The sequence below is a fragment of the Aethina tumida genome, chromosome 2, assembly GCF_024364675.1.
Source record: "Aethina tumida isolate Nest 87 chromosome 2, icAetTumi1.1, whole genome shotgun sequence".
NCBI lineage: Eukaryota > Metazoa > Arthropoda > Insecta > Coleoptera > Nitidulidae > Aethina > Aethina tumida.
In genome coordinates, this window is record NC_065436.1 from 25,951,111 (window position 1) to 25,969,415 (window position 18,305).

The following is an 18,305-nucleotide window of genomic DNA, read 5'->3' on the forward strand; positions in this document are numbered from 1 at the left end:
TTCTAAAAATTTAATTAATCACAATTATCAAAATTAGCTATTTGAATATAGACGAGAATACAAGAAGGTACAAAATTGTTTGTTTCAACTTCAAAAATTGGACATAATGAAGAACATCTGAGAAACTTGTTAGGAAAGTTCAAATGTCTAAATGCTCCCCAGATTTTTCTCTTTTAAAAACTTAATCACAATTATAAAATTTCCTATTTGAATGAAAATGTAAATTCAAGAAGATAGAAAATTGTATGCTTCATCTACAAAAATTGGACAAAATGAAGAGCATCTGAGAAATTTGTTAGGATAGTTAAAATGTCTAAATGCTTCACAGACATTTCTCTCATAAAAACTTAATTAATCACAATTATAAGATTTTCTATTTGAATGTAGATGTGAATTCAAGAAATTACAAAATTACATGCTTTATTTCCAAAAATTCAACAAAATGAAGAACATCTGAGAAATTTATTAGGATAGTTAAAATGTCTAAGTGATCCACAGATTCTTCTTTTGTAAAAACTTAATTAATCACAATTATCAAAATTAGCTATTTGAACATAGAGGTGAATACAGGTAGGTACAAAAATGTTTGCTTAGACTCCAAAAATTGGAAAAAATGAAGAACATCTGAAAAATTTGTTAGGAAAGTTTATATGTCTAAATGCTCCACAGATTGTTTCTCTTTTAAAAACATAATTAATCACAATTATAAAATTATCTATTTGAATATAGATATAAATTCAAGAAAGTACAAAATTGTATGCTTCATCTCCAAAAATTCGACAAAATAAAGAAGAAATTTATTACGATAGTTAAAATGTATAAATGCTCCACAGATTCTTCTCTTATAAAAACTTAATTATTCACAATTATCAAAAATTATTATTTCAGTGTAGATGTGAATCCAAGAAAGTACAATAATGTTTGCTTCGACTCCAAAAATTGGTCAAAAAAAGTCATCTAAGAAATTTTTTAGGAAAGTTCATAGTCTAAATGCTTCACATATTTCTCTTTATAAAACTTAATTAATCACAATTATAAAATTTCCTATTTGAATGTAGATGTGAATTCAAGAAGGTACAAAATTGAATCTCCAAAAATTGAACAAAATGAGACTTGTTAGGAAGTGTCAAATATCTAAATGCTTCTCCGATTATTTTCTTCTAAAAACTTAATCACATTTATCAAAATTAGCTATTTAAAAATAGATGTGAATTCAAGAAATATAATACTTATTTTATCCATCATCAAAAATTGAATTAAACATCCCACAATTAAAATTCATTAAATTAAATTGGGATTAAACTCATCGTCAGCAATAAAATAGATTTTAATGCCCTTCATTGTTAGTTTGATGTGAAAGTTTCTAGTGTCCAATTCTTTAAATTAATCTCGTATTTACACAATGCCGCCGGTCAGTTTCAATATTATCTTCATTAACAAATACGAACTGTTCCTATAATTGCCGTTGATTGACAAATCCGTTAAATTACGATTGCTGTTCGTACTTCATGGGTATGGGAAAATCGTTAATCAGATATTATTGGAACATGTACTCATTTTTACTTTGTGAAATTAATCGGATTCGACAAGTTGGTAAGAAATTCAAGTAATTCTTTTGAATAATCGTATTACAATTTGAGCTTCAATTATCATATTGTTAATGTAAGATTTGCATCAGACTCAGACAAATTTATTGTTTAACAGCTCCATATATAATGTAGGTCATAAAGATATATAAGGCTATCTATTTAAAATTGTCGTGTCATTAATGTAATTACAATTTTTAGGAAACCATAATTAATTTATTAATCAATTAAACACGACGTCACGCTGATATCTATCTAATGGACAAAACTGCGTGGGTCGGTTACCAACGAATTTTAATCGTTACGAATTTTTATTAATACTATTTATCCTCGTGTATATGATCTATATTGAATTATGGATTTATTCTCGAAGATACATGCACAAGTATGACATTTTGTCATAAATTTTCTGCTCGAGTACTTATCTTAACTTAAATATCATGGTCGGAATAAACAACGCAGTCTTTTTTTAAATGGGTAAAATTACTTGCTTTCAATCTTGACAAATTATACGGAATATCATGCATAAATATTCAAAGAGAAAAATGTATAAATTAATACAAATTACATTATTATTGTTCGATTGTGATTGGTGAAATTGTTTATTGAAAGGATTATTAATTACGAATACATAGTAATGGGACAATTAAAATAAATTAATAAATTGTTTGTTGTACAATGGTAATTATGCTGCTTCTCTGTGGGGCAACATCAAACATCAAATACTCTCACCGGGTAGCATTTTTCCTCCATGTTCGAGAATTTAAAAGCGTCAAAAAATATATATATTTTTAAAAAGTCGGGTGTTTATTAATACTTTCAATTCTCGAGCCATTTTTTAAATAACTCACAGTTCAATACTTGATTTTTCAAATTCCAAGTGCGTGTTATTGGTACCAAGTTTAAAAATACTGTTCCTGCCATACCATAATTTATGAATCCATATAAATATTTGCCAACGTTGATTTCATTTCACCATGTAAGAAACATGAAATGAAAACATAAACATGCTTCGAAGAAATCACAAAGAAGTAAAATTATGAGTGCCGGTACGTTGCCATAAATCTTATTTACTGGACTGATTTATTTTCAGTTAAGCGCATAAAATAATGTTATGCATTTATTTACCTGGAATTCACATAATGTGCTCAGTGACATTTTGCGGTTTGATATGGAAGAAAAAACCGTGTGCATTCACTACGCGACTATGCGAAATGATGGTCGAATATAAATTGTCCATTATTTCGAAACGTATCCGTCATAAATCTCGACGACCCCACAAAATTACTAATTGCAATACTTTCCGGGCCATTTTTTATTTTAATTATATTCAAATAAATCTGCCCTATCGCGCGACCAAAACCAACGAGAACACGATTTATGGTATAACGTTCTCGTTTCGGTGTTAATTCACCGTGGCCCCACAATGCGACGTACATCATGCATTTTATGCAGATTTCATCGTCATCATCGAGTAAAAATAAGATGGCACGAATGCAGAATGCATTTGAATGGGTCGCGGCGTGTTTGTGTCGCCACAATTCACGGATTAATCCGCGTCTGTGTAACTCATCATTAACCGATTCGGTCACCCTTCGTTTTCGGTATATCACAGGCAATTTTCTGAACAGTTTATGGCCGCCATGGTACCTTCTGGACTGGCCACTAGAGACCGAAACGTGTTTTTAAACTGTGGCTTAAGGTAAAACTGAATTTTATTGGAAATTTATTGGTACATACTACGCATAGTAATAGAATAGTACCGTGGATACCAATTGAGATAAATAAAAGAGTTTATTTTCATATAGCTCGCTTTTAATGAAGGTACTTCGACATCAAGTTTAAAATACATCTAAGGAATTACCCAGAAAAATCCATTTAAATTAAAAAAATAATTTAACTTTGAGTATCCGTTAAAAGGTACAATTTAGTATATCTTGTGTTATTGACCCAATATACATCAAATTCTTATAAAAATACTTTTATTATTATGGAAAGGCACTACCTAAGTGACAAACAAACATTAAAAACCATAGGGATGATAGGGGGTGGATGGATCACAACGTGAAGGGACTTATCAGATGAACATCTAAGTAGAACCTGGAAACTAAGTACGGCTACAACATACTCGTGAGGTAGTGAATTTTGGAGGAAGTTCATTGATGTTTCGGGAAGAAATTAATACTGGCAGAAGAACCGAGCTCTTTTTAATGGAAACCACTTTGAATAAACTTCGATATTCCGACAACATAGTTTTATCCATTGTATTACCCTATTTCACAAATATGAACCCAAATTCCATTTTCCCTCTAGGCCACATATTGCCAGGATCATTCGAACAGCATTTGAGGAGAATAACATAAGCGTTTTGCCTTGACCAGAAAGCTCCCCAGGCCTTAATCCAATAGAAAAACCATGGAATGCTAAGAAAAGAAGACTTTTGAATCGCCAAAACCATTATGGAGACCACCAGCAGCTAATTTTTGGCGGTACAAGACGTGTAGAGAAATCTGGACCAAAACCTAGTCGATAGGCTGATATGCTGATTTAGTATGCTATATCGATGTAGGGCGGTCATAAACAACCGAGGAACTTCGTCCGAATATTAGTTTTTAATAAAAAAGTAAATATTACATAATTATTATAAATTAGATAATATAAAATATTTGAATATTTGGTGGATGTTATAATTTTAATTTTTGAACGGGTTACTCTTGTTTTTATTAATTCATTTCACATTAGTTTTTTTTTTTTTTGGTTTTATTGCAGTAATTTAAAAATATTTAGATGTTCCCTAGACTATATTATCATGTTTCCGATTGTGTCTCAATCGAATTCATATTCAATCTTCAAAATTCATAAAGCTACTCCTAAAGTTGGCCGCTTGGTCATCAAATATTTCAAAACAGATTCTGTCACGTCCAATTTAACAAATGTCACTACGATTTAAATAGATTCTCAATTGATTACACAAATAATTCAATATATTTAATGCTCAAATACTTATTTAAAATATTTTGATTAAAGTTTAAATATTTCGTTCAAATAATAATAAAAAGCATTTGTAATTTAATATAGTTTTGTTTCAGCACATTTCTTTTTGCTCCCTGTTTTCTGACTCTTTCTAGACATAATCTATTACATTTTTATACAATTTATACAAATAATTATTATTTGTTTTGTCGAATTTTATAAATATAAGAAACTCACTAATGATGAAAGTAATGATTCTAGATTCTTTCTTGTCAAGTTTAACATATGTTACAATGTTTCAAATAGTGTCTCTACCTGTTCCAAAGAGAAATCAGTAGTTCAATGTTTATAACACAAATACTTCTACGGCTCTAAATTGAACAATTATAATATAATAAATCTATTAAGATCAAAATTTGCTCTTATTTTTTGTAAATCTGAATAAATAACCCAATTATGTTTAAAACAATGATTCTAGATTATTTCTTGTCTAATTTATCATATTTCAGAATTTTTCAAATAATGTTTCTATCAGTGCCAAATTTAATATACCTATGTTTAATATACTTAAAAATAAAGCTACGAACTTTTGTGGTCAAAGTATTATTAAATAATTTATTTTATTATTATTTATTATTGGTTTGTTGTTAAAAAGAGTTACGCAAAGTCAATTACATTTTTATCATTGTATTGATCGTTAACAAATATTTGTGACATAGATAGATTATTGTATTATTAAGATCAAGATCTTAATTAGAATTTAATTTCTAGAAATCCTTAAAATATGAAGAGGAGACTCATGATAAAAGTAATAGTACAAAATTCATTTTTATCAAGTTACGAGGTCTCAAATAGTGTCAGTTTCAAAGATAATTCAATAATATAATATTTAAAATACGTAAAAATACTCCTAAAGTTGAGAATTGTTTTGAAGTATTTTTAAATTTTTGCTTATGATTATTATGTTGGAAAATATTTATCTAATTTAATAATTTAAAATATTTTTGTATGGTATAATTTTTCTCAGTTGTAGTTTCCTCGCTTTTTATTGTCAACAATCTTATTAGTTTATCGTAAATGTACTTGGTATTTATAATATACATTGTATATGTAATATTATATTTATTCCTGATCATTAACTTAACACGTATTTGTAACACAGTGTACGTATTATTTTACGATTAACATCAAGGTTCGCTTTTAATTAAAATTTAGCTTTTGCTGATCTCAAAAATGTAAGAATTATGCAGAACACCGCGTGAGATATTCCAAGAAACTAAACATAATTCGAAATGTTAACAACCCGGGTGTTGCAAACAACAAATGATAAATATCAATGTTTTCTATGTATTGTGGGGAGCCGTTAAAAATAATATAATTTATCTGCGAGACGGTAACAATGTACTATTTGCAATTAATTAACACGGTTTTGCGTAATTTAATTAATTATACCGAGTAATTTATATTTGTGGCGTTAGTTATTGCCCTTGTTAATGGTAATAAAACGCTATGAGTTATTTGTGTGCCGTGTGAGCGTTGATATGTTTAAAGGATTCAAATTAAGTTTTTTCGCGGTTTGCGGGGGCGATCATGACTGTTTTATTGAACGTCGCGTCGTATCCGACACCGTGTTATTGCGGTAACTACATCGGAAAAAATGCCAATTGCAGGAATCGGACTTGTTGCTACATTTGCCACCGGTCATGACTCCAACTTGCTCAATAGTGACCTTTTTTTTGTTATTTCTGTGTTGACCCATGCATTCACACGTGCTGAAAACTATTATGTTGAGTTATTGTCAGGGATATTGAAGAAAGTATGAAAAAATTGCGATTTCGTTGGCTTTTTGTTATTTATCTTTTAGAATTTTTAATCAAAATAAATACTCATGATAAAACAAATAAATAAAATTTATTTAGTAAAAATGTACACGACATGATAAAGGGTATAACCTTGTTTGTATGAGATAATTCTTTATCTCATACAAGACAAGATATCTCAAAAAATACTTTCATTATGAGTGTCAGGAAGAATATTTTCATTTTTTTAAGAGGTAGAACATTATTAATTTTTTTATAATCTTCCGTTTAAGCATACCAAAACTCTGTTGGAGGAGAAAGGTACAGAATATAATTTTTCAACAAAAATACATAACTCATAAAAATGTTTACACTACTGCAATCAATGATAAACTAGATGAACATTATACTGATTTTTTCCATTATATTTTATGGTAGAATTTGATAAAAATTCTTTATTTTTAATCAATAATACAATCAACCTCGTTATTAACAACCTTTTGTCACATAATGTACAAATTCTATCCCGGACCGATAAAAATCAGTTGGTTTTTGAGTAAAATATCTCGAAATGGCATTTTGGACTAATTTTCAATTTTTTTTTGCCACTAAAATAATGTTGTATGAATCGGAATAAATTGAAATATCGGATGAGTATGATGGGAGAGAGAGACCTTCCACCACAATTCATTAACTTTTTCTTTGTTCGTCTTGATAAGTCTGGTCTTGCATTGTCGCTGAATACTTTTCGGCTAAAGATTGGTTCGTTTGACCCAATTGTTCACAATAAAGGTCTGCATCAACAGTTTGTCCAGATTTCAGTACTTGTGACTATTCCGTGAATATTCCACCAATCTCACGGGAGCGCCTTTTGCATTTTGGATTATCATATAGAACCCATTTTTCATCTCCAATCATTAAACAATCAAAAAACGTTTCTATTTGGCGTTGCAACACGTTGCATATGACGGATCCATTGGCTTTGTTGCCTTCGAATGGATTATAGAGGACCCAAACATCTGCTCTGCATATTTTTGCTGCTGTAAATCTTCTTGAATGATCGACCAAGATTGGTTAAGGATGTTTAACAGTTCTTCGATTGTTTGACATGGATTTGCTTCCACTTCTGCCCTTAGCATGTCGTGGTCGTTGGTCTTCCTGAGTTACTACCCTTGCGAAATTTAAAAAGCATACAATGTCGGACATACTTTTCTGGTATTTGGTAGGCAATTTTACCCCAAATTGCAAAAAAAGTTTCGTATAGAATTATTTAGAAGTGATCAAGTTACAATAACCTTAACATGAGTTTATCAGATCTTCTAGCTATTTATGTAATAAGTTTGGTCAGCAGTTAACAAATTATACATTTACAATGATTGCCACAAAAAAAAAAATTGCACCACCAGGTATGGCGGTGCAACTAAAAAATCTATAATTGAATTCCACCGCGCTGAAGTAGTTCGTTTAAATTTTAGATTTATGCGTTCCGCTGTTAGTTGAGATTAATAACGGGACAATAAGTAAATCATGAGGCGTTAATGAATCCATTTCGAGAAACGCTCGCAAACGTGCTACACACGACACAAACATATTCGTGCCATCACTCACACGGGCCGCGGGCGTCCGTTCTAATGTGCCGTCTTGTCTTTTGCCTCGTGCATTTCTTTTCCCTTTTTTTCCACCATTGGTTCGGTTATTGATGCGGAATCAATATAACAAAATCGTATTTAGGTCTATTCGCGGTCTTAAGGAGGCAGCCGATCATAAATTGCTGTGTGCCATTGTGCCTTCAGTAACGGCGGCAGCCAGTAAATCAAAACCCGTGTCGAATCAAGTAAACGAGATTAAGAGCAGGTTCTTACAAGCTAAATTATTAAATTACACAGTGGATTCATAAAATTATCGCATTTTGACTTTTAAAATCGTTCATTGTTATTTATGCCTCGAGGATGGATTTACAGTGGTCAGTTTTTTTGGTCCCGTAAATTCGATTTAGCTCATAAATTATTAAATACGAGTTAATTACTCAATTCGTCTTGCTTTTTAGGGGTTATAATGGACAACTCAGCTGCTTTTAACTGTGTATTTTTGTGCATTTAGTTTATAATTGATTAAAGGAGTATTTGCAAGAGCATTTATTGAAATTTGTGATATACACAACCAAAAGTCACCTACTAATTACGAGAAACGGTGTTTCATTAGAAAAAAAGTATTTTTAAAATAAAAAGCTGTTTATCCGAACCAAAGTTACTACAAAACTATAGACAAAATCAGTAAAACAAATTTTACATAGAGCAAAAAACAAAAATGTGGAGTTCTCAGAATATAAATTTTACAGTAAATTAAGAAAAAATAAAAGGTTTTTATTAATCTAATAAGTGTTGCGATTTATAGCAGCAATGCAAGCATGAATTCGACGATGACACGCTTTTTATTAAATTATTAATGTCTTCTTGGGGGACATTTCCCCATTCTTCTTCTGCTGCCGGTATAGAGATATTTTGAGCAGCTCTAATTTTTCATTTAACGACCCCATAAGTACTCAGTGGGATTACGTTCCTGTGAATAAAAAGGCCATTCTAATTCAGTCACACCTTCCATTTCCAAAAAATGGTATGTGGACAAGCATTGCATAAATAGGAAAGAATCCTGAAAGACACCTCTCCAGAGGCTTACTATAGGTTATAGCACTAAATCCACATATCTTTTTCACCAATCATAATGCCACCCCAAAATATTACACTTCCTCCTTTATATTTGGGGACCGTACGGAAGTACAAAGGCATAAAAAATTTAGAATAAAAAGAATAAAACATCAAAAATAAATAGAAACTAAAGCAAGGAGGAAAGTTAGAACTAGTGCGACGAAATTGGAGAAGACGGGCTTAAGTTTGCTTGCAGGTCAATGGAGAAAACTTTGAAGGGCTTTAGTAAAGTAAGGTTTGTTACAAACTTTAACATTTTTTATCTCATTTTCTGTTGGACTTTTATTCGAATTTTTAAGAAATCAACTTATTATTTAGAAGTGCATACCCTGTATATTTCAAACACATTTAAACGAAATAAAATTATCTAAATATCTGGTATTAAATAAGTTACAGCTGAAATACTGGTGGACAACAATGGTGACCACCCACTGAACACTGTGTTTTGTAACAAGCTGCGCCAATAGAATTAATTACACTAAACAGACATTAAATAACATTAAGAATCATCTTGATATGCCTAATGCAATACGGTAAGCAAAATACCATACCAAACCTATTAATAAATGTGAACATGACCTTTTGGTAAATTCGCTTCTTGAGAACATATTGTGGGTGGCTATCCATGACATAAATAATTATCATTGGCTACTAAATTTCTCACACTGCACAACTATTTGACATTTATTCCGTTTTTACTATGCATTCGTCGATGTGCAGCATTTTTCGTTGCGCTCAAGGATCCAGCGGCATAACGAAATGTCAAATGGGGAGAAAATTAACGTCGCCATTAATATATCGTATTGATAAACCATCTAAGGATATACTACCGCGGATTCTTCTGTTCCAACCCACCAAGAAATAATCTAAACAATGTGATATTTATAAAACCAACTGCCGCAACATCTGCGATTAATCTTGTTCTCACCAATGCATCCATCAACGCTCAACCACCGGTACAATGTATAAACTAAGCTGCATATCAAAACCAGAATAAACATTATGCGCAATTCGTGGATTGAACATGTAAAACTCATTACCAATATTACATTACTGAATGTAAATTGCTTTAACAGCCATGTGAGATATACAAACGCAACAGTCTATCTGCATTACATTTACCTTTAATAAATTACGTTTTTTACACACCGTAATAAACTGTCAAAGCGTACATAACCTTCTCGCGTTCTCAGAACTACACTGAACCATATCAGATATTTCGTCGTGTTGTAAAAATGTTGCGCCGTGCTGTTTAGTACTTTAAGGATGGCTTTAATGTGGACTAGTTTTAAACATAATCAATTTCGAGGCGCCCAAAGTTTTATTCGCAAGACTATAATTTAAATAATTGATGAATTGATTTCAATTTTAAGTCTAGCAAAATATTATTACAATTTAAATGACTGGAGAATATTAAATAATAAATATTTTTGAAAAGGAAGATCTGGATAGCAAACTTACTAAAACTCCTCATTCATCCTCAATAATTTAATTTACTCTTAGAAACGCATTCACATCTCAAGTAATTTGTACCACTAGATTTAAATGATCTAAAGAATACTATTGAAATATGAAACTGACATTTTAACAATAAAAAAAGCTAATACAATTCATATGTCTATTTTGGCATTTTTTAATCAGCCATTTTTGTGATCGGCAAGATTTTTTAAATTATGCTTTAATGTGGGCATTTTTATATATATGCAAGCCACAATTCATCTAGAGCTGAAGCTTTCTGAATAATTTTTTTACTGGAACAATGAGTGGTGTATATTTTACTGTCGATGACGCTACAAAATTGCCATTAGGTAAGATTTTCTACTCTTACTTTCCCTTTTTTATGAAATATATTTGAGCAGAGTACATTGATGAGAGCGAACCAGCACCAGCACCTATAAATAAAAGAGATGGCATCAGTTCCAGCAATGAGAAGCTACAAGGTAGACACAATCATCTGTCAAAATCTAACCTTAAAATGCACTTGTACAATTCCAGATATAGAAGTTCAGTTGGAACTAGCCGAAAACAGATGTAATAGTCTAAAAGGTCAGTTGGACTTGATGAAAAATCTTTATGAGCCCAATACCAAAGGAACGAAAATAAGAAAGTTCTCCAACGCTCAAAAAAGTCAAGTCATTAAAGGTATTTTACTATTATTGTACCAAATTAACATTTGATTTGTAATCCTCTTGCTAGATAAGGAACTTGGATCTTCAAAAACAATTTCTAATTCACGTATGTACATATAAATAAAATGTGTAGTATCTTTAAATACTACATAATTTTGGTTAATATACAAAAATATATATTTTGTCATCGTAGATATAGCGACCATAGAAATAACCAAAGAAAATGATCCATGTTTTATTCCCGACGCCAATATTTTGGTAAATGTGGATTCAGTTCCTAAAAAGCAAAGTAGAATAGACACAGGGTTAAAAAAATTTTGCAGCCAACATGTAGGTCTAAAAAAAGATTTAAAAGTTAGGTCATCTTCGGTGCTAAACAGACGAAGATTGACAAGATCATATAGATCGAACTATTCTATGAGTAAGTACGGAATAAAAAAAGTGATATATGAGTTTATTTCTTATTATATTCAGATCGCAAATTGGTAGAACTGTACCACAATGATATGGCAACGTCAAAAGGCAGCGAATCAGATGATTCGGTAAAAGTTACAAAGAATCTCAAGCCGTTCAGACTTAACTTGTCGGATCACACTGAATCCTGGTCAAAGGGTGACTTAAACAAACCGAAACCGTCCATTTACAACAACATAAGTAATTTAAAGAGCGTCAGCAAAACACAAAATCAGATCCCATCGAAAAACGCACTTGATGCAGAATCTAGGTAATAGATAAATGCGGTTCTAAGAAAGAAATTGTATGAAACATTGTTTCAGAAGCTATCAAATGCCAACCATCGCATCAAAATTGAAACAAGTTGCTAGGTGTTATTTCAATGCCTTTAAATTTAGAGCGATTCCATTTTGTCCGGCGACTTCCACATCACCGAGCCATAATATTGGCATCAATTTGCAACAAGTGATGAGTATGATGAAAATGAGGCAACCCTTTCAAGGTCTATCTCCTACTCTGGCCCACAACATTACACTTGCTGCTGAGAAGCTGAACAGCAGCCCGACGGCCACCATGGTTACATCCATGACCTCCAGGACAACCTGGTAAGTTGTACATTTAATTAAAATTCAATTTTATTCCCATATTTCAACACTAGTACTTACCTTCGTGGAAAATCTTGTCCGGTGGGAAAAACTCGTCTCAACTACACCCAACTTCAAGAGATGGCAAAGGCGATACCAGAAGAGGATGTAATCATGGAGGGTGATGAAGATTCAAGGGAGACACCTGTCAGGACAACCATCATAACCGGACCTTCTGGAGACTTGGAAGTCAAAAATAGGAATGATCCAGTCTGGGCTATGGACCAGGAATGTGGGAAAAAATGCACATGTGTTAATAACTCAGGGCCTGATTTGCAGTATTTAGTTAATAAATATCGAGTGGGAACTGGATTTAGTTCTACGCCGTCTTGTTCACAGGTACAACTTTATATATGTTTGTTATAAGTTGAGATATTTATGTATTAATTTTAGCAAAAAAAGCCAAAGACAAATTTTATAAAGAAAAATAAATTCATCAAGACGCCCTTACCAACAAAGAAGGTTCTGATGGATTATGACAATAAAGACGACATTTCAATGAATAATGGCTCCTGTTCAGTGGATGGCAAAGAAAAAACACTAAGGGGTGTTTTGGCCAACTTGCATAGAGAGTTTGAGACCATGAACAAGTATTAAATTAATTTTAAAATTTTAGCTATAATAAACATTTAACTGTAGGCGTTATGAAGAACTGTCGAAAGATCCTGATAATGCAAATGAAGAAATGATTAAAGAAATGGAAAAGCTTGACAACGATCTTAATGCAAAAGAAGCAGAAATAACAACCGTAATGGATCTTTACAAAGAGGTTCTCGCATTGAAACAACAAATTAAATCTCTAAAGCAAAAAATGAGCGACGGTAACATTAGCCACACAGCTTCCAGACTTGCTGAATACACTAATCCTAAAGCTGCATTTCATCTTACTAAACTTCTTAAACAAATTCAATTGTACCAATCACAATACAAGAGAGACCCACGTAAATTATTTAAATAAAAAATTATACATGTGAATTGTAGAATTATAAATGATATTACCTAAATGTACAATATACAATAATTTTTTATAAATGTAGGAGTTTAATTAATATATATGTCTATGCATTTTTTGATAACCAGATTTTTTGTGGGAACCAAAGCAGTTATGCCAAAGCACTTTTAGATTTATGTCCCTTATAACTTAATCTTCGACGCGCTTATTTCCTATCATTGATAAATTAATTGGGCACGCAATAAACAACACGTTTATTATTAATAACTGCCTGTTTTAATTGCGTTTAGCATTTACGGTCATGTCCCCTGATGTACTGCTAGTATTTAACACTACTGGTTAATTAATGATCATAGACCACACACGCAATGGTCTCCTAGCAACGAGACAGCCCATTTTCTATATTCAACCGATGCGCATCCAATCAAATCTCGCACTTTCATATGAATATACACAAGCTAAATTGATGTCAATGTTTAAATTGCACGTCCACACATTCAACTTTAATAGATTTTATATAACATTCGTAGATTAGCGAATATTAAACCATTTAATCAAACTACTTGAATTTGGACGTCAATTACTTCACTTAAAATGTTTGGCTACTACCTTCTAATGTTAAGTACTGATGCTATGGAAGACAAAAAACCTATGTAAAAATGCCATTGTTATTTTATCTTTAGATTTTTTAATTAAAAGTAAGTTCTCGTGAAAAATAAATAAAAGATAGATAGAAAGATAATCGGCAATTTTTACTTTTGTTCAAATTTTAGCCTATCCTTTGCGTGCTCGATAGCATTTAGGTCAGGTAACCTCGGGGGAAGTTTCAATACTTAGCGTACGAGCACAATTCCTCCGTTATCATCCTGAAATAATGGAAACCCCTTGAAATTAATAAAATGTAAGAATTCTTTGACGATTTCGTGGAACATCTCATCTAGACCAAACGCAAATTCCACAATCATCAATGTACATCCCAATTCTACTTTTATCTGTGATAAGTACAGCCCGGTAAATATGAAACCTTAGCCTTCCCAATCATTGTTACCTATGGTCGTAGGTCAAATGGAAGCGTCACAATGAAGAAAAACCTGCATTTACCAAGCTTCTATAACGTTTTTTGGCAATTGAGAGAAAGACCCTGTAGGGTCTCAACTGTAAATATTGGTCTTCATTTGCGCTAGTTTTTCTTGGTTTACCACCCCTTGCTCTTTCTGAATTAGAGCTAGTTTGATAAAATCGAGAGTCCAACATTCCAATTTCTTTTTATCTATCTTTTTGTATGAAATCACTGCCTATATCGACAATCACGTACAATTAAGGTGGATCAATTTTGATGTTTGATATCGCCAACCTTTGAGTATGAGTTTATTTCTCATCCTTTTCGTTTTCCAATACCTTTTAGAGTTTAACTTTTACAAGAAACACAAATTTATCTTACAAACCATCAAAGAACATGAAGGAAATATGAGTAATGCGGAGTTACATCTCGAGGAACGAGTTCTTTAAATACTATGTGGGTGTGTGACAGATTCATTGTGTTTCTGGGATCACGTGCTTGTCGTGTCTTTCAGTAATTTATTACACTAATTATTATTGGAGTTGATTGATTTCGTTATTGCCCAGCTCCACGTATGATGTTTATACCACACAATTATCGCCCACCTCTGACTAACAATGTTATATTTGATGAATTATGTCAGTATTGTTAGTGTTTGTTTTTTAATAAATGTGTATAATATAAATAAACGACGATAATTATTACAAAATATTACCATTACAAAGAAACCGAAAGTTATGTACACGTGATTATAAAGGGAATTATTGTACATCATCTTGAATAATGGTACTATTTAGATAGTTTAGTTCCTAGAGTTTATAGACGCTTTTCAAAAGGTGTTATAACATATATTGATATTGTTTATGAGAGAGTAATTTAAAATCCAGACTAATTCTACATCAATCTAGATCATAAATTATACTTACTTGATCATAGATATAAGTACTTACAACAATGGCATTCTGATGACTAATGGTACATTTCTCAACAAATTGAAACGGAAACTGATAAGACCGGACGTTAGAATAACTCTTTTGTAAATATTTAAAAGACAACCAACCACATATTTATCTAACAATTTTTTGTCTATAAAGTTACATGGCTCACCATCATATGCAAATATTTATTTTTGGAATTAAGTAAAATGTCTCAAATTTATCTTTATTGTTCTAAAGCAACAATCAATGAAATTAAAGGTAATGCTGATACGATCATGTCTTATTTGTACGCTTCTCAGAATTGGCAGTTTATTAGAGGAAATGATAATTTATCCGACAATTACGCATTATCAATGTTTATTACTTTTTTATACGTTCTTGTGCACCGTCGAATGGAGCCGCGTAATTGTTCTTTTGTGAATCGAAAGCAATTTGTTATTACGAATAAAAATGTCGTGACCGGAAGTGACCCTAAGGCAACAACAATAGCGGTCGATTTTTTCGACAAGTCATCTGTGAAAAGTGCCATCATAGCACCGCCTAGCCAATCGCAATTATCCCCACCGACCATACATGTAACCGGAAATTGATCGATTTGATTTAATTTTGTGCAAAACAAATTTTATCGACTCTGAAACATCTGAATATTTTAAAATGACTGTGGGGGGTGAAAGTGATTCAGACTGGTTTGAAGGGTTGCATTTCATTGTTCGGTTGTTCGCGTGCTCCACTATCGTGGCATATCAATCTGAATTAAGGCTAAAAGCTTCCCTAATGAATTGCACAGACGTAACGAAGCGGTTATCTGACGTGGCTCGAAATGAAACATCACTACCCCCTTTTTATGATTAACAAACCAGGTGTTAAAAAATTTTTCTGTACCACTGAATTTAATAACAAAGTAAATGAAAATTTACAATAAAAGTAAAACTAAAGTTTATACATTCAATTATTATCAATATAATATAATATAAATAAATTTTTAAGCATTTTATAAAAATGAGAGAAAAATTTAACATAATTATATTTATATCAGAACATTAAACGCAAGTAAATGTAAAAAAAATAAAATAATAAATGTTTTATAACATTTATTTCAAATAATAACATGTAATAATTAATTAACATTTAAATATTTTAATTTAACATAATTTCCTATTCAATATTTAATATTATGCAACTCCTTATATCTGATGAAAACGGGGTTGCCTATATTAGTTTTAATAATTGTATTATACAGTGTGACCCAGTTTATTACATAAACTACGTGATTAAATTAATAATTTCATGAAAAGAATATTTCCACAGAATTATGAATATACACAACTGTTTTATTATATATGGTATACACATACATTAGTGTTGTTGTATACCATATATATATATATATATATATATATATATATATATATATATATATATATTTACTCTAGAATATAAAAAGAAGTTTGTTAAAATCTATAACTATTATTCAACATATAAATGGAAATAATAAAAAGAACTAATAAGTTATACAATTGTCCAGCCACTCATTTAAATTAAGACATATCTTGCCATCTTTATTCTTTTTCTCTTGGAACACGTCTGAAATCAAACATAACAAGAATATTTTTGGATGATATTATAATAAATAAAAATTTTTTATTGTATATCTATATTTACTCACCATATAGTTTGTTTAACTTTACAATGCTAATAATGTAATCGCTAAAAGTAAGTTCCCCTTTATCGTTGCCATATCTGTGCATTATGCTATTCAACAAATTCCCATTGACATGGATTCCTGCCTCAGTCAGAACGTTCCTTAATTCAAAACCGCTAAGTGTGTTTGAATTATCTAAGTCATGACGATTCCAGGCATCCTAAAATGTGTAAATACTTTTGTGGTATGTAACTTAATGTGAATATTGAAGTACGTACAACCCAAAGAGAGAGCATGTGTGCTAATTTACTGAACTCAATCATATCCATTTTGCCAGAACGATCCTCATCAAACATCGAGATTAATTGACGACATGATTCCAAACTGAAGCCGCAATGAATTCCTATAAGGCCAAAACATTAAAGTTAATTTTGACAAGTACTATTGCTATTTACCATTTGTTGTATTTAACATATACGCCAGCTCCTCCGCATTCAAAACTTTATCTTCCCCAGCTACATGCATGAAATGCTTATAAATTTCGCTTTCGGCCTCCAATTCACTTTCCTAATGAACAAAATATTATAGATGAATAAAATACATTTAGAAGAACAGACCGTATTGAATTGTTCATCGCAGACAGCCAAATGCTCTATAGAAATGTCGTTTTCTCTAAGATCATTTGGACTCTCCGTAAACACTCTCATTGCAAACGGCGACTCTTGGTTAACTAAGAATGTTGAAGGAACTATGCAGTAAGTTCCAGGCGATAATCTAAAACTTTCAGTAACCTCTTGCTGGTTAACGTATGAGGAAGTTTTTCCACAACATTCAACGCTATTAAAGAATTTAGCATTAAATGGTTTGTTCACGCTTTCCGGATTGTCAACCTAAAACGTAGAAAACATAGTAAATAAAATATTATTTAATTGTTTTAACTTACCTTGAAGACATGGAAGCCAATGTTTATGTGAGCTGTGTTATATCTTCTTGGATTTGTTTTGGTAAGTGAAACAATCATGGTACATAAATCGTCATCGTCATTTTCATCTGGATCTACCAATGTGATCAAGTATTGAGGGTTACACGCGAAAGTATCTAAAAGAAAAAATGCAAAAACTTACCCACAAATATTAAATTTACAATATTACGAACCTTTATTGTCGGGGCTACCACCGGCAGATACTCCTCTTACCCATTCCCCATTGAACATGGACGTCACCCATTTTTTCTTTGACTTTTCTGTATTATGTATTTCTTCAGTTGCATCAGGCAATAAATGACAAAATTCAATTATAGTAAATTGTTGAGCGAAATCTTTATATTCCATCCAAAATTCGCCATCACTCTCAAACAAAACCCCCAGTCTTTCCCTTTCTTTTTGAGGTAACATTGGCCATTCAACTGAACTGAATTAAAAAATA

At 31.5% G+C, this 18,305-nt stretch overlaps 2 protein-coding genes across 4 annotated transcripts; one reads left to right on the plus strand and one right to left on the minus strand.

Annotated features, from left to right (window-relative positions):
• The first annotated feature begins 10,683 nt into the window (after window positions 1-10,683).
• LOC109609007 (uncharacterized) lies at window positions 10,684-13,354 on the plus strand. 3 transcript variants are annotated; one of them, XM_020025620.2, is made up of 10 exons: window positions 10,684-10,871; window positions 10,923-11,003; window positions 11,059-11,205; window positions 11,260-11,298; window positions 11,386-11,613; window positions 11,667-11,916; window positions 11,969-12,250; window positions 12,304-12,628; window positions 12,683-12,879; window positions 12,929-13,354. In XM_020025620.2, exons 1-10 carry the CDS (start codon window positions 10,823-10,825, stop codon window positions 13,245-13,247), a joined length of 1,917 nt encoding a protein of 638 aa, XP_019881179.2. In that variant the 5' UTR covers window positions 10,684-10,822; the 3' UTR covers window positions 13,248-13,354. The 3 variants fall into 3 exon arrangements, with proteins under 3 accessions (XP_019881179.2, XP_019881180.2, XP_049818664.1); XM_020025621.2 differs by having other exon boundaries at window positions 11,972-12,250; XM_049962707.1 differs by having other exon boundaries at window positions 11,392-11,613.
• Window positions 13,355-16,699: 3,345 nt separating this feature from the next.
• On the minus strand, window positions 16,700-18,283 carry LOC109604041 (calpain-A-like). Its single transcript, XM_049963086.1, has 7 exons — window positions 18,037-18,283; window positions 17,825-17,979; window positions 17,499-17,771; window positions 17,337-17,448; window positions 17,160-17,284; window positions 16,906-17,101; window positions 16,700-16,823 (listed from the first exon to the last, which is right to left on the minus strand). Exons 1-7 carry the CDS (start codon window positions 18,272-18,274, stop codon window positions 16,741-16,743), a joined length of 1,182 nt encoding a protein of 393 aa, XP_049819043.1. The 5' UTR covers window positions 18,275-18,283; the 3' UTR covers window positions 16,700-16,740.
• Between the last annotated feature and the right edge of the window lie 22 nt (window positions 18,284-18,305).